We start from the raw sequence: 12,912 nt of genomic DNA on the forward strand, positions 1-12,912 counted from the left end.
TGAGCACTATTTTAACAGTGGTATTTCTATATCACTCTACAATTGATGTATTGAGCACTATGTTAACAGTGGTATTTCTATATCGCTCTATAATTGATGTATTGAGCACTATGTTAACAGTAGTATTTCTATATCACTCTACAATTGATGTATTGAGCACTATGTTAACAGTAGTATTTCTATATCACTCTACAATTGATTATTGAGCACTATGTTAACAATAAAAACATTCTTTAGTATAGTGTATTGAAATAGATGCATATTTGTTATTCATTATTCTGTAGTTCAAATCGGGAAGTAAACGAATTTATACAAAAACAGGAAAAGTCGTTTAGAGATAAATATATGGAATTGATTATATTTCTGTACATATGACACATTATGCTGTAATTTATATTCTATTTGATACATTTACAATTATAACAGATAATTAAAGTTTAAACTAATAGAGTGTGGTTTTTTAAATCAAAATCAAGTAAATATTCCTTTTTTCATTGATTTAGAGCAGGGCTTTCTAACCTCTGTTACCCTTTGTAGGATCCTTGATCAACTCCCAAGTCACATTTTATGTCTGGTCCTAAACATTCAGATATCCCGTCGGTATATACCACAAAACTATACACGAAAATGATGTAGGTATAAGAAGGAGTTCATCTTTGTTCTGTACGTTTGTAATATATTTCTATTATAAGATCCCAGCAGTTCAAAATTAGATTATTCACAGCGTGTTGGAAAGTATTCCGAAATATCTGCCTCTATTCCGGCCTCTGGTAGCTATTTTGAAAGTTGTCGGCTGGAGTAGACCTTTGGTATCTATTCTTCATCCAAATCTTGCAGAGCAATAGACATGTGGAATACTCAAATATCAAAAAGCTGAGCTTTGCCTATTCTAACGGTGCAACGGTATATTATTTACTGTTGCTAAAGGAACATGATTCTAACCACTGCACAAGGAAGATGAATTTGAAATGTGTCATTGAAATAGATAAACATGTTATTAAGCTAGCTGATGAGCTAGTGTACAGTAGAAATGTTGCTGAACAGTATTTTGTGTCTTTTGATTTTGGATATTGGATACTCCCAGACTGGTTAGTATTTATACTATCTTACGGCCCCGTCACACCAGAAAGACATTCTTACTGGGCTCCTATTGCGATGTGAAAATTGGCTCAGTTCGCAATAGACATAGTACAATTGTTACAATTGTCAACTATTCGTTGAGTTTATTTTGAACATGTTCAAAACAAAGCCACTTTTCGGCAATCTGTTCCACTGTTCCATAAGATCACAGAGACAGATAAGCGCTGTTTCCCTAGCAAACAAAATTTATTTATATGAATTATTGACCGAATTATTATCTGAATTATTTACCGTATTATTATCTGAATTATTTACGAATTATTATCTGAATATATGAATTATTGACCTAATTATTATCTCAATTATTTGCCGAATTATTTGCCGAATTATTATCTGAATTATTTACCGAATTATTATCTGAATTATTTACCGTATTAAAATATGAATTATTTACCGAATTATTTGCCGAATTATTATCTGAATCATTTACTGAATTATTATCTGAATTATGTACCGAATTATTATCTGAATTATTTACCGAATTATTATCTGAATTATTTGCCGAATTATTTACCGAATTATTATCTGAATTATTATCTGAATTATTTGCCGAATTATTTACCGAATTATTATCCGAATTATTTGCCGAATTATTATCTGAATTATTTACCGTATTAAAATTATGAATTATTTATCGAATTATTATCTTAATAATTTTCCGAATTATAAGCGTTATTTTTTCATTTAAGTTTTATTACCACACTAAATATAATAAGGATTGAATTTCCTCTGCTAAATAAAAATGATAAAATAACAAAATAACAGTTTGGCAATGCATTGTAATTAGCTTATGAACTTTCCTGTCGAATAAAAAATCTTTTTCTTTTTTTTTCTGAATATGTTCAGAAAAGGGACGTAATATTTGTTTGCATTTCACTTATTTTTTTTGGTACTAGAAGATTTTAACCCAGCTATTACTACCAATTTAAGACTGGTTCCTGGTTTCGACGATGAACAGGAATTTGTATTCGACTGTTCCTTCCCCAATCCATATCGGGATTCACTAGTCTACAAGGCGACATGGTAATTTATCATTACTGTTTATATGTATAGTATTTTCAGGTGGCAGTGGAGAGGAGAACACATATTAAAGACAGTAACAATGTACATTAAAGTTCTGTCAAGATAGTATTTCAATCAGATTGATATTCATCAGTAATAATCATTTTGTTGTTTTCTATCAAATCTATTAGATAGTACAATCAAGTAGTAAATCCAACCGGTTCAAGTATTTTAACTGTTCTAGTATTATATAAGTTATACTTACAATAGGTTTGTTGATGATGTGATTGTATACGAGTCTAACTACACTGATTATAATGATGCCTATAAAATCAGAAGTCTAACTGATACCAGGCTAAGAGACAGTAACGTTACTACAGTAGGCTTTCAGGTAACAATGTAACAATATATCCTTATTTCAGTCACACCATGACAATTTTGCCAGAGTAAGCAAAATCTGTCTAGAACGCTGACATAAGCTGACCTATCGATGTCAAATGAGTTATTTAATCGATAATGTAAAAGTACACTAAAGTGCGCTTCTTTGGGCAGCTTTTTACTGAAATGATATATATAATTATCGGGTGCCAAAATGCCATTTTACGGTAACTGCTACATTATGGAATAATTGACGTTCATAATTAACTGAATTATAATTTCAGACAGATATACAGGACAAGAAACGTCAATGTCGTAAATGTCACATACACTTAAATGAAACGGCTACTTCAGCAAATATAATAAGATAATAATGACACGGTAGCTATGAACCACTGTTGGTCTCTAATGTAGAATCTTCAACTGAAATATTCTAAATTGCGTCTGGATACAGATTTATATTTGTATTTTAGCTTCACTGTGATATAAGAGCAGCCGTAGATCTTGATGGTCACTGGAGATCGAGTTTTCCGTCAAAAAGCAACAAGAAGTTTATTGGAATGATAGTGAGTTATCAGTTTTCTTTTTATTGTTTTCCAAGGTGTCTTTTGCCATGGCAATAATCATCCATAAAAAAACCCAATATTGAAACCTCAAGCAGACTTTTCTATGATGTATTTGATTGACTCTGGACACAATATAACTATTTACCAAACAATAAAAAATATAACCGTAACCCTTTCAAAGATGAAAATTGCACGTCCGTTTCGTTTACAATAAAACCACTAGACACAGATCTGTCAGCTTCAGGGCTGTTTTCTGCATCTATATTTCGTATGACACAAATGGTAATAGATATAGATTGTTAATCTTCATAACCGTAGACATATCTTTGAAAATATCAAAATATTCAAACACTTGTCAATGATTCCATGGTCACTCCCTAAGCAATTATTTTCTAGTACATACTTTAATGTCTTGTTTTGGTAAATTGTAATGCTAGTCATAATAAGCAGAGTGTCAGTTTTTCCACTTTAACCAAGTTGAAATTAAAACCAAATAAATTGTTACAAATTCATTTTAACTCCTTGTAAAGTATATTTTATAAAATTGTTCAAAGTTTTGAAAATAAGCCGTTAATATTTTACATTTTTTTTAAATTTTGTTTGCATGTAATGAATTGTATTTTTATTTAGGCTGTGTTGATGCTGCACTGTAAAAGATTACTATAAAATTAAAATTACTTATTCTAAAACTGCATATTTTCGAAAGTTGAAGTCCCAGACCTAATATAAAGCTTATAGTAGACACAATACAATAACATCACAGTTAATGATGTTAAGGCTCAATTTCATACTCCTTCGGAGCTACGACAAAAATAATGCAAATTCACCATTTAAAACCAAAAGTAATGAACCACAAATTACTGTCTAGAAATCACATGAAAAAGTAGCCGAAAAAGATATCATTATAGAAAGATGGAGGGTGTGGAAGCTCAATGTCAAAAGTTATGAGCATGTAGCTTGAGTGCTATCAGACAAAACATTGGAAATTCAAACAATGGTATTTTTCGGAAGTTCTTTCAAGATTATACAGTTTGAAGAAAATCGAACAAAATGTATGCATTATGGCAAATTTTTCGAAATTAAAGAGTTTTCCGATACTTATTCTAACCATTATAGTTTTTTCCAGGTACTCTGACAACAATGAAAATATCCCAAACAATATAGTTTCGAGCTTTACTTGAAGACTGTATTACGATACGATCTCGAGTGTGGCTAGTTATTGAGTCGTTATTACTCTTCTTTGATGAAGTTTTTTATTAAAGTCATTATGTAATTAATTATACTATAGTTCCTAGTTTCATCCTGAACATTGTTACGAATATAAGTCAATGTGAAGATAGTATACATCCTTATATACCTTCTTTACCTTTCAATTGTTATCCTCTTTACATTCAATCAGATCATATTTTATTCAGGTTGAGAATCCGGTTATAAATATAAAAGAAGGAGAACAAACAAGAATAAAGATTCGGTCCACTGTTCCTATTGGTTGTTCTGAACATGAGGAGTGTACATTAACATTAACTGCTGATATACCCCAGGAAGGAGAAGATCAATGTGAACCTACTCCTACAGCTAATGGTGGGTGTGGTTTGGCTATTGAAACTTCCGAATGGAACAAGTCGCATCAATTAAACATCAGTTCAACTGTAACTGAAGATTATGGACAAGCGGTTATTCAAAAGAAAATATTTCTACGAACGACGTATGCATATTTCAGTCAACCTATCTGGGGGAATTATTTCCTTCAGCCAGTAACGGTATGTCTTTTATTCGATGATTTAGATCAAATGATTTTTAAACCATTCATCACATCCACCCAAAATCTATATTAGAATGCACATAATCTGTCTCACTTTGTGTAGGCCGGTTTAATGAAATATCGATGAAATATAAGGAACAGGCAATACTATTTGACCTTGATCCGATCTTACTAAAATGTAAAGCTAGATATTTTATTTACTGTAGTCTGTAGTCATTTTGGCTTTACATGCCGGTCTATTCATGATCTAACAAAGTTGTCATACATCTCCTGTTCTGGGTCAAATAATACTCAACCAAACAAGTGCGCTGTTCAATAACTGACTTCCTTGTGAATTCTGAGATATTCACTTACATGCATTAACATATTGTTTTAATGATTTCTTTGAATGGTTAAGAGAAAAAATAACAAATTGGGTCAAATTTCACAGCAATTGATCACAGATGGCGTTTATCAACTTGCAGACATGATACGAAACGAAAAGTCCTAATAAAGACTGGATTCCCGACGCTAACTGTTAATTAAACGTAATAATTTCTACCTTACTTTCAGATCTATATAGTCAAGGACACATCACTCATTGAAGACAGCTCTTGTATAATGTTTAGCAATTTGTATTTATGGGATTTCTACAGCATCTGGGGGTAACAAATAATATTTTTAATTTCCAGCCATATACATGTATCAAAAATATAGTTAGTTAGTAAATAAGTATTTTATTTCCCCAAAGAACCAATTACGGTTAGAAGATAAAATTAATTTGAATAAGTAACCATGGAAACATCTTACAGTGCAGACACAAGACAAACACATACAAATAGTAATAGATCAGTGGTTCCCATAGAGTCAATATGTGGTGCAGAGCAAAATTGTTTATACGTTTAAAGTACGAACAATAATAAACTCATAAGAAGTTCTTTTGGCCACAGCTAAATCGTACTATGTTGGGAAAAACGCATACTTTATAATGATCTGATTCTCAAAAGGTCAGTTGTTCAGACAGCCTCTTCCGACAATCGACACCATCATTCCACGTAGATGATTGGGGAAATGAGTTTTTACTTCATATTCAATTTGAGAGTGATTTGGTATCAACCGAAGAAAAATTACACCATTATTGAGCACTTCATTTTGAAGCAGGTCGTCGCAATAATGAATTATCTTACAAAGGAGAATAATGAAGACAGCAATATAACATGTCATATTATTTTACACTGTCTTTGTTTTTTTGTCATATTCAAGACGCACTTCCATAAATATTTGTTATCGGTTGTGTTTTTAATTTCTAGATCATCGGAATGTATCAAATCTAAATATTCACTAAATTATACCGAGAAGTGAAATTAAAACGCTTAACGTGTGCTGGCATGTATAAATCAAAAAGAGGTGGTGTATTTTGATGATGTTCTTCCTCTTCAGAATCAAATCATTTCAACTGGTTGGTACATTCTACATATTTAAAATGGATAATGTGGAGGCCCAGGTACAAGTAACGGAATGTTCTGGAGAGACGGGATATTGTATTTGTGGTGTTGTAGTAAGAGTAGGAAGAACTGCCTTTATGATCAACCACTGTAACCTAGGATACTGGTATATTGACTATATATTATGTGACGATGGTGGCGATATTCTTGATGTAAGAAAAATAAGAGAACAGTTGTTTGAGGTAAGTAAACTGAATATATTCGAGGAAGACTATTTAAATCCACTACAAATTAAAACAAAAACTATATTTTTAGATTAAAGCGTTTTATATTATACACAATAAAAAGGGAATACAACAATTCAATTTCAATTTGTTTATTTGGTACTGAGTGGCTGATAGCCATGGCACAAATTATAAACACAGAACAAATGATATTTAGTAAGATAATAAAATATGTTCACTGTTAAAATAGTGCTCAATACATCAATTGTAGAGCGATATAGTAATACAACTGTTAAAATAGTGCTCAATACATCAATTGTAGAGCAATATAGAAATACCACTGTTAAAATAGTGCTCAATACATCAATTGTAGAGCGATATAATAATACAACTGTTAAAATAGTACTCAATACATCAGTTGCAGAGCAATATAGAAATACCACTGTTAACATAGTTCTCAATACAACAATTGTAGAGTGATATAGAAATACCACTGTTAACAAAGTGCTCAATACATCAATTGTAGAGTGATGTAGAAATGGAAAGATTAAAACAGAACTTGAATCATGCTAGAGTTTCACGCTATGCTATCTTATAAATCGTTTAAATCAGAGTTATAGCACGATTTACTCTGTAAATGTATAGAGACGGGGGAGCAACTATAGTTGTCTGCATCATCAATGATATATTTGACCAACCCTCAGCACGCGCTACAATTACAAAAGCACCATTGGCTTTAGTCGGAAACATCTATTTCAGCCTCTGATGAATATTTTGACAATTGTTGGCCAAAGTAGATCGTAAAAAGGGGGATTTTAAACACCTCCGAAGATACGTTATTTCTAATTTTACATTAAATTACCTTTAACAAGATACACAGACAGGACATATGATTCACAATATTGTTCTAAATGTTTTAACCATTTCCGAAGTACATTAACCGAGTCTGCTAGCAAAGGCAGATTATCAGCAAAAAGAAGCAGACAAACATCTTCTATGCAAAACATGCATGATCTGATTTCCTCTACTCTTTCGGATATATAAACTGCGACAAGCCATTGACTTAAAATTTAAACTTACTCTATATTTAATAGTTTCATGCAGGCTTTTTAGTATGTTAACCTTAGTGCTATGTCAATTAATTACTAATAAACAAACGTTAATGCTTAAATCTATTGACTCGGTCAAACGCTTGAGAGAAATCGATGAATGCACGGTAGAAGCCCACCCGCTTGTTTGTACACAAGTACTTCTGTACTAAGCTATTCAAACAAAATATTGCCTCACCGAAAGCCAAGCTGTTCTTCCGGGGTAAGTTTTTCAGTTTCCGACCAATCGGACCAATGGCAGATGAGATTCTTACGCCTTCCAGATGTCTCATATTTATTAATCATCTTCTAGAGAAATTAATGTATCATCTAATGTTGTGTGGATGCCATTAGGATGGTCAGTTAACTCTGGAAAATTACCAGTTTGAGACTAGGTTTTCATATCAGCAAGCACTTCGTCTGCAGGCACACGAACAGTCTTGGTCGGCGATTGTTTTCGCCAACTTGAATCTTGTCATGAGTTTCACCGACCGGATCATGCAATTGATAGGAAAATGAATCTGATTAGATGTCTTACAGTTCGACATCTGTGTTCAATGGGACAAACATTAGTACCTGTCAAGTTCCTGATAATATTGCTGCAGAGACAACGATGGGCAGCAGGACAATCAATGAAATGAAACTCTTAAAGGGAACGAGTAGTCATTTTCACTTTCAACCGTGGATAATTCTGCACAAACATGGAATTGAAGGCTCCAATGTATAGCTAATAAAATAGCTACAAAGTTCCCCGTTTCTAAGACTAAGATACGATTTGTCAAACGGGTGGCACAGGTGTCCCTTTAATATTTTGATTAATAGTTAGTGACCAGTTGTTTTGACACATTTTAGATACATTTCCCAAGTGGTTCAAAAATAAGCATCTCTCAGAAAGAAGACTGGCTGATGATAGCTATATTCCCATCGATGAGAGATACCGAGAAAACAACTGGTTTATGTGGTGAATTAACAGCTAATCAACCGACCGTGGAATACAATGACGTATATTTTAATTCATTCAGGTAAATTTGTGCTGTAAAGTATCAGGAAGGGCTTCTGTAAAGATCCAGGGACATAATTATGTACATGTAGTAAATTGGTGGAAGATTCCGAAACAGAAATTGATTTGCTTGTTCAGATTTTTATCCCAAAAACATTGTAGAGGGAGAGCAGTAACACGTGATCAAAGAATTTCAAATACATGCTTTATGTTAGTAAGTTAGTATGCGAGCTTGGGCGTAACCAAATCTATCTAATTTACAGAGTCCAGGCAGAAGTGAACTTGTTTAATCCGGACAACTGGGAAACCCTGCCTGAGTGGACTACACACACGGGCAGATTCCAATATTGTCGTTGTAATGAATTAGCTGATACAATACGCTCAACTCTGGACTGTAGTCCAGTACCAGGGGCAACAACCTGTTCCTCAGAAACGGACTATACCTTGTTCCATAAAAAAAGATGTATCAATCCTTTACGAAAGAAAAGATCGCTTCCTCGGGGTTCACAACCTGAAATAGTACACCACCGACGACCCAAACGGGTATGTAGATCTGTAGTGCCAGGGATATGCATAAATAATGATCTGTCAGTATATACTAATTGTGATGAGACTAGTTTCTCATTCCACTGAAAGTTCCATGGAATTGAAGGACACATTTGTTTTTCATTTTTCTAATGCGTGAATAGTCTTAATCGCTTAATCCTAATATAAATACCTGAAACAAGAATGTTTGTTTCTATTTCGATCTATAACGTTATGGTATAGAATAGGAAATAGTCTATGTATTGGCTCAAATGGCCTTAACATGATGTGAAGTACATCCAACTTCAATGTAGTAAGTACTGTGCCGGGTATCTTTAACGCAGAATATAATCTAAATCCTTCTTGAACACTCTTATGACTTAGTCAAATTGACACCCCTTTCGCAAGATCACATATTTGATAATGTTATGTGGGTATATTTATGAGAAGATGAAAAGGTTTATTTTATTCTAGGATGTAAGTTGGAAGAATGGATGGACTATGGACAGTGCTAATGAATATTGTTCTGGTCTGTTTAATAATTCTATGGTTATTAAGAGATGTGAAGGTATAAGAGGTATTAATATTGAAGGGGCTATAGAAACATGTGTCAGAGATATACAGGTATGTGTATAAACACAGCTTACAATGCCCCAACTCGTGTTTAAACCAATCGTACGTTTGAATTTTAAATGATAAAAACGAATTATTCATGTGTTTATCAAATATCATGATTTACATGCTAAAGTGAAATAGAGTAGAAATGTGCCATAGTTTTGAAGAGACGATGGTTTGTGCCTTAACATCTCATATTTTACGAAACATTTATTTTCTAGCTCAGTGGAGCTGATTTGTTTGCTATCTCAGCCATATCGTATATCAGTTCACAATGTTTACATGAAGCCAGAATGAATCGGAGTTTAAGGGAAGAAAAGGTAGAAAACGGTAAAACTATTCTGGAGTTGGTGAAAGAAGTTGCTTGTCCTGGGGAATGTTCAGATCGGGGACTTTGTGAAGACGGTAAGTGGTCGCTCATGATAATGAAATATCTTTAGCTTAAATCATCAAAGATTATTATGAGTTGCAAAGGAATGTCGCGAAGAGAAGAACAATGTTGGTGATAAATTTCTATCAAACAGACTAAGTTGTTCATCACTCAAAATTTTACTATGATGATGAAGGTGAGATGGCATATGCACACTAAAACGAATGTTGCCAATTGAACTTTTCCAACATGTTTTCATACTTGAACTGTTATTTGTTATTCCAGGTAAATGTATCTGTAACTCTGGGTATATTGGATCCGACTGTTCAGTATCACTCAATGAACCACCATTAGCTCACAATCTAGAAGCTGATGGACATTGTGATTTATCAGTAGACGATTGTACTGATGTGGCTGTTTTTGGTGGAAGATTTGTAGATGCTGACCAGACCAAGTGTAAACTGTTACCATTTGAGGTAGTTGATATTAATAATTTTGAAATGGGTGTATGTGCTGATTTAATTGGTATTTTATGAATGTACATAATAATTTGAAATAGAAATAAAACTTGAAGAATTTGTTTAAGAATAATACGATTATTTGTTCCTTGATTTCACACCCAGATATGAACAGTTCAGTTCTAAAACTTAATGCAAGTTCAATCCAAATGCATTGTGATTGTTCGCTGTAGCACACCACAGACACGTAAGAATAAAAGCTAAAAAAATTATTGGAGTTGGTAGCTATTCTTTCAAATGTCATAAATCTGCCATTGAGAGTATATGTTTTTGTGTCTATCTTATATCTACATTTTAGATAGAGAATGACCACGTTACTGTCAGTGAAGAAAGAATAATACAAACAGCAGTATTTGAGAGTATTGGAGAAGTAACGTGTAAATTACCATCTAGAAAACGTAGAAGAAGATCAGTAGATGTACCAGTTATTGATGAAACTGTGACTGGTTATAAAGTCTCCGTATCTAATAATGGTCAGAACTACAGTCAACAGTTAAATCTCATCATATATAATACAGAATGTATAAACTGTAATATAGATAACTCGAATGAAATGAACTGCTCATTTTCGGTAAGATGTTTAATTTGCTAAAAAATAACAACCATTCTAACTATTGTATTATAGATACTATATGTTATAGTAATGGTTTATTTCAGTCTAACTATTGTATTATAGAAACTATATGTTATAGTAATGGTTTATTTCAGGTTAACTATTGTATTATAGATACTATATGTTATAGTAATGGTTTATTTCAGTCTAACTATTGTATTATAGATACTAAATGTTATAGTAATGGTTTATTTCAGTCTAACCATTGTATTATAGATACTAAATGCTATAGTAATGGTTTATTTCAGTCTAACTATTGTATTATAGATGCTATATGTTATAGTAATAGTTTATTTCAGTCTAACTGTTGTATTATAGATGCTATATGTTATAGTAATGGTTTATTTCAGTCTAACTATTGTATTATAGATACTATATGTTATAGTAATGGTTTATTTCAGTCTAACTATTGTATTATAGATGCTATATATTATAGTAATGGTTTATTTCAGTCTAACTATTGTATTATAGATGTTATATGTTATAGTAATGGTTTATTTCAGTCTAACTATGGTATTATAGATGCTATATGTTATAGTAATAGTTTATGTCAGTCTAACTATTGTATTATAGATGCTATATGTTATAGTAATGGTTTATTTCAGTTTAACTATTGTATTATAGATGCTATATATTATAGTAATGTTTTATTTCAGTCTTACTATTGTATTATAGATGCTATATATTATAGTAATGTTTTATTTCAGTCTAACTATTGTATTATAGATGTTATATATTGTTATAGTAATGGTTTATTTCAGTTTAACTATTGTATTATAGATGCTATATGTTATAGTAATGGTTTATTTCAGTCTAACTATTGTATTATAGATGCTATATGTTATAGTAATGGTTTATTTCAGTCCTACTATTGCATTATAGATGTTATATGTTATCATAATATTTTATTTCAGCCTGATCATTGTATTATGGATAATGTATGCTATGGTAATGGTACTATGTATAATACTGGTGACAGAGAATTTACATGTCGAACTGACAGTGGTGGAAAAGCTTGGCTACCTGGTAATTATCGTAATTGATAGTATGTAAGATTACATGTGCCAACTCAAAAATACATGTATGTCAAAAAGATATCTTTGTTATATGACCCCGGATGTGCCTAAATATATTTTCTTGGTTCAATAATACACAATTAGCATGTGTTTTTTCGTTTTGAAAAAGATTCATATTTTATGCTTGTTTTAATAGTCTTATTGTTTTCATTTATATTGTTGCTTATTATATATCAATAATGACTAAATAACACATTCTTTGTATTTTAAGCTTGTTGTACCTTTTCTAGCCTGAAAACAGCTATTTTATTCACATTGACTTCACATCGTAGCAAAGAATGAAGCAAAATTATCTCGTCGATGACTTTATTTCTAAACGATTGAATAATCACTTTTAACAAATCTGACGTTGGTTTTATTATTGAGAATGGATAGTGAAAAACTTGCAGAAACAAAAGACAGAAGAGTTAGCAATTGAACAATGATGTTGTTGTGCCGTGTAAAGCGACACACTAAAATTTGTATCAATGAACAAATTTCACATCTCAAGGGAGGTAACTGAGCTAACAATATATATATTTGTAAAAGAAGGTCAATACAAAAGCTGTAAACCATATCAGCTGCAGAACTGTAATTATCATGCAGAAACTAAGTAGAAGATACGGATTCAT

At 32.0% G+C, this 12,912-nt stretch overlaps 1 protein-coding gene across 1 annotated transcript; it reads left to right on the forward strand.

Moving 5' to 3' along the window:
- Nucleotides 1-957: 957 nt before the first annotated feature.
- LOTGIDRAFT_237271 (hypothetical protein) lies at nt 958-12,268 on the forward strand (the record flags this gene model as incomplete). Its single annotated transcript, XM_009046390.1, has 13 exons — nt 958-1,088; nt 2,413-2,533; nt 2,994-3,086; nt 4,502-4,846; nt 5,401-5,492; nt 6,268-6,514; nt 8,437-8,606; nt 8,848-9,127; nt 9,584-9,733; nt 9,946-10,129; nt 10,380-10,573; nt 10,911-11,183; nt 11,321-12,268. 13 exons carry the CDS (start codon nt 958-960, stop codon nt 12,266-12,268), a joined length of 3,228 nt encoding a protein of 1,075 aa, XP_009044638.1.
- Between the last annotated feature and the right edge of the window lie 644 nt (nt 12,269-12,912).

The sequence above is a fragment of the Lottia gigantea genome, assembly GCF_000327385.1.
Source record: "Lottia gigantea unplaced genomic scaffold LOTGIsca_100, whole genome shotgun sequence".
NCBI lineage: Eukaryota > Metazoa > Mollusca > Gastropoda > Lottiidae > Lottia > Lottia gigantea.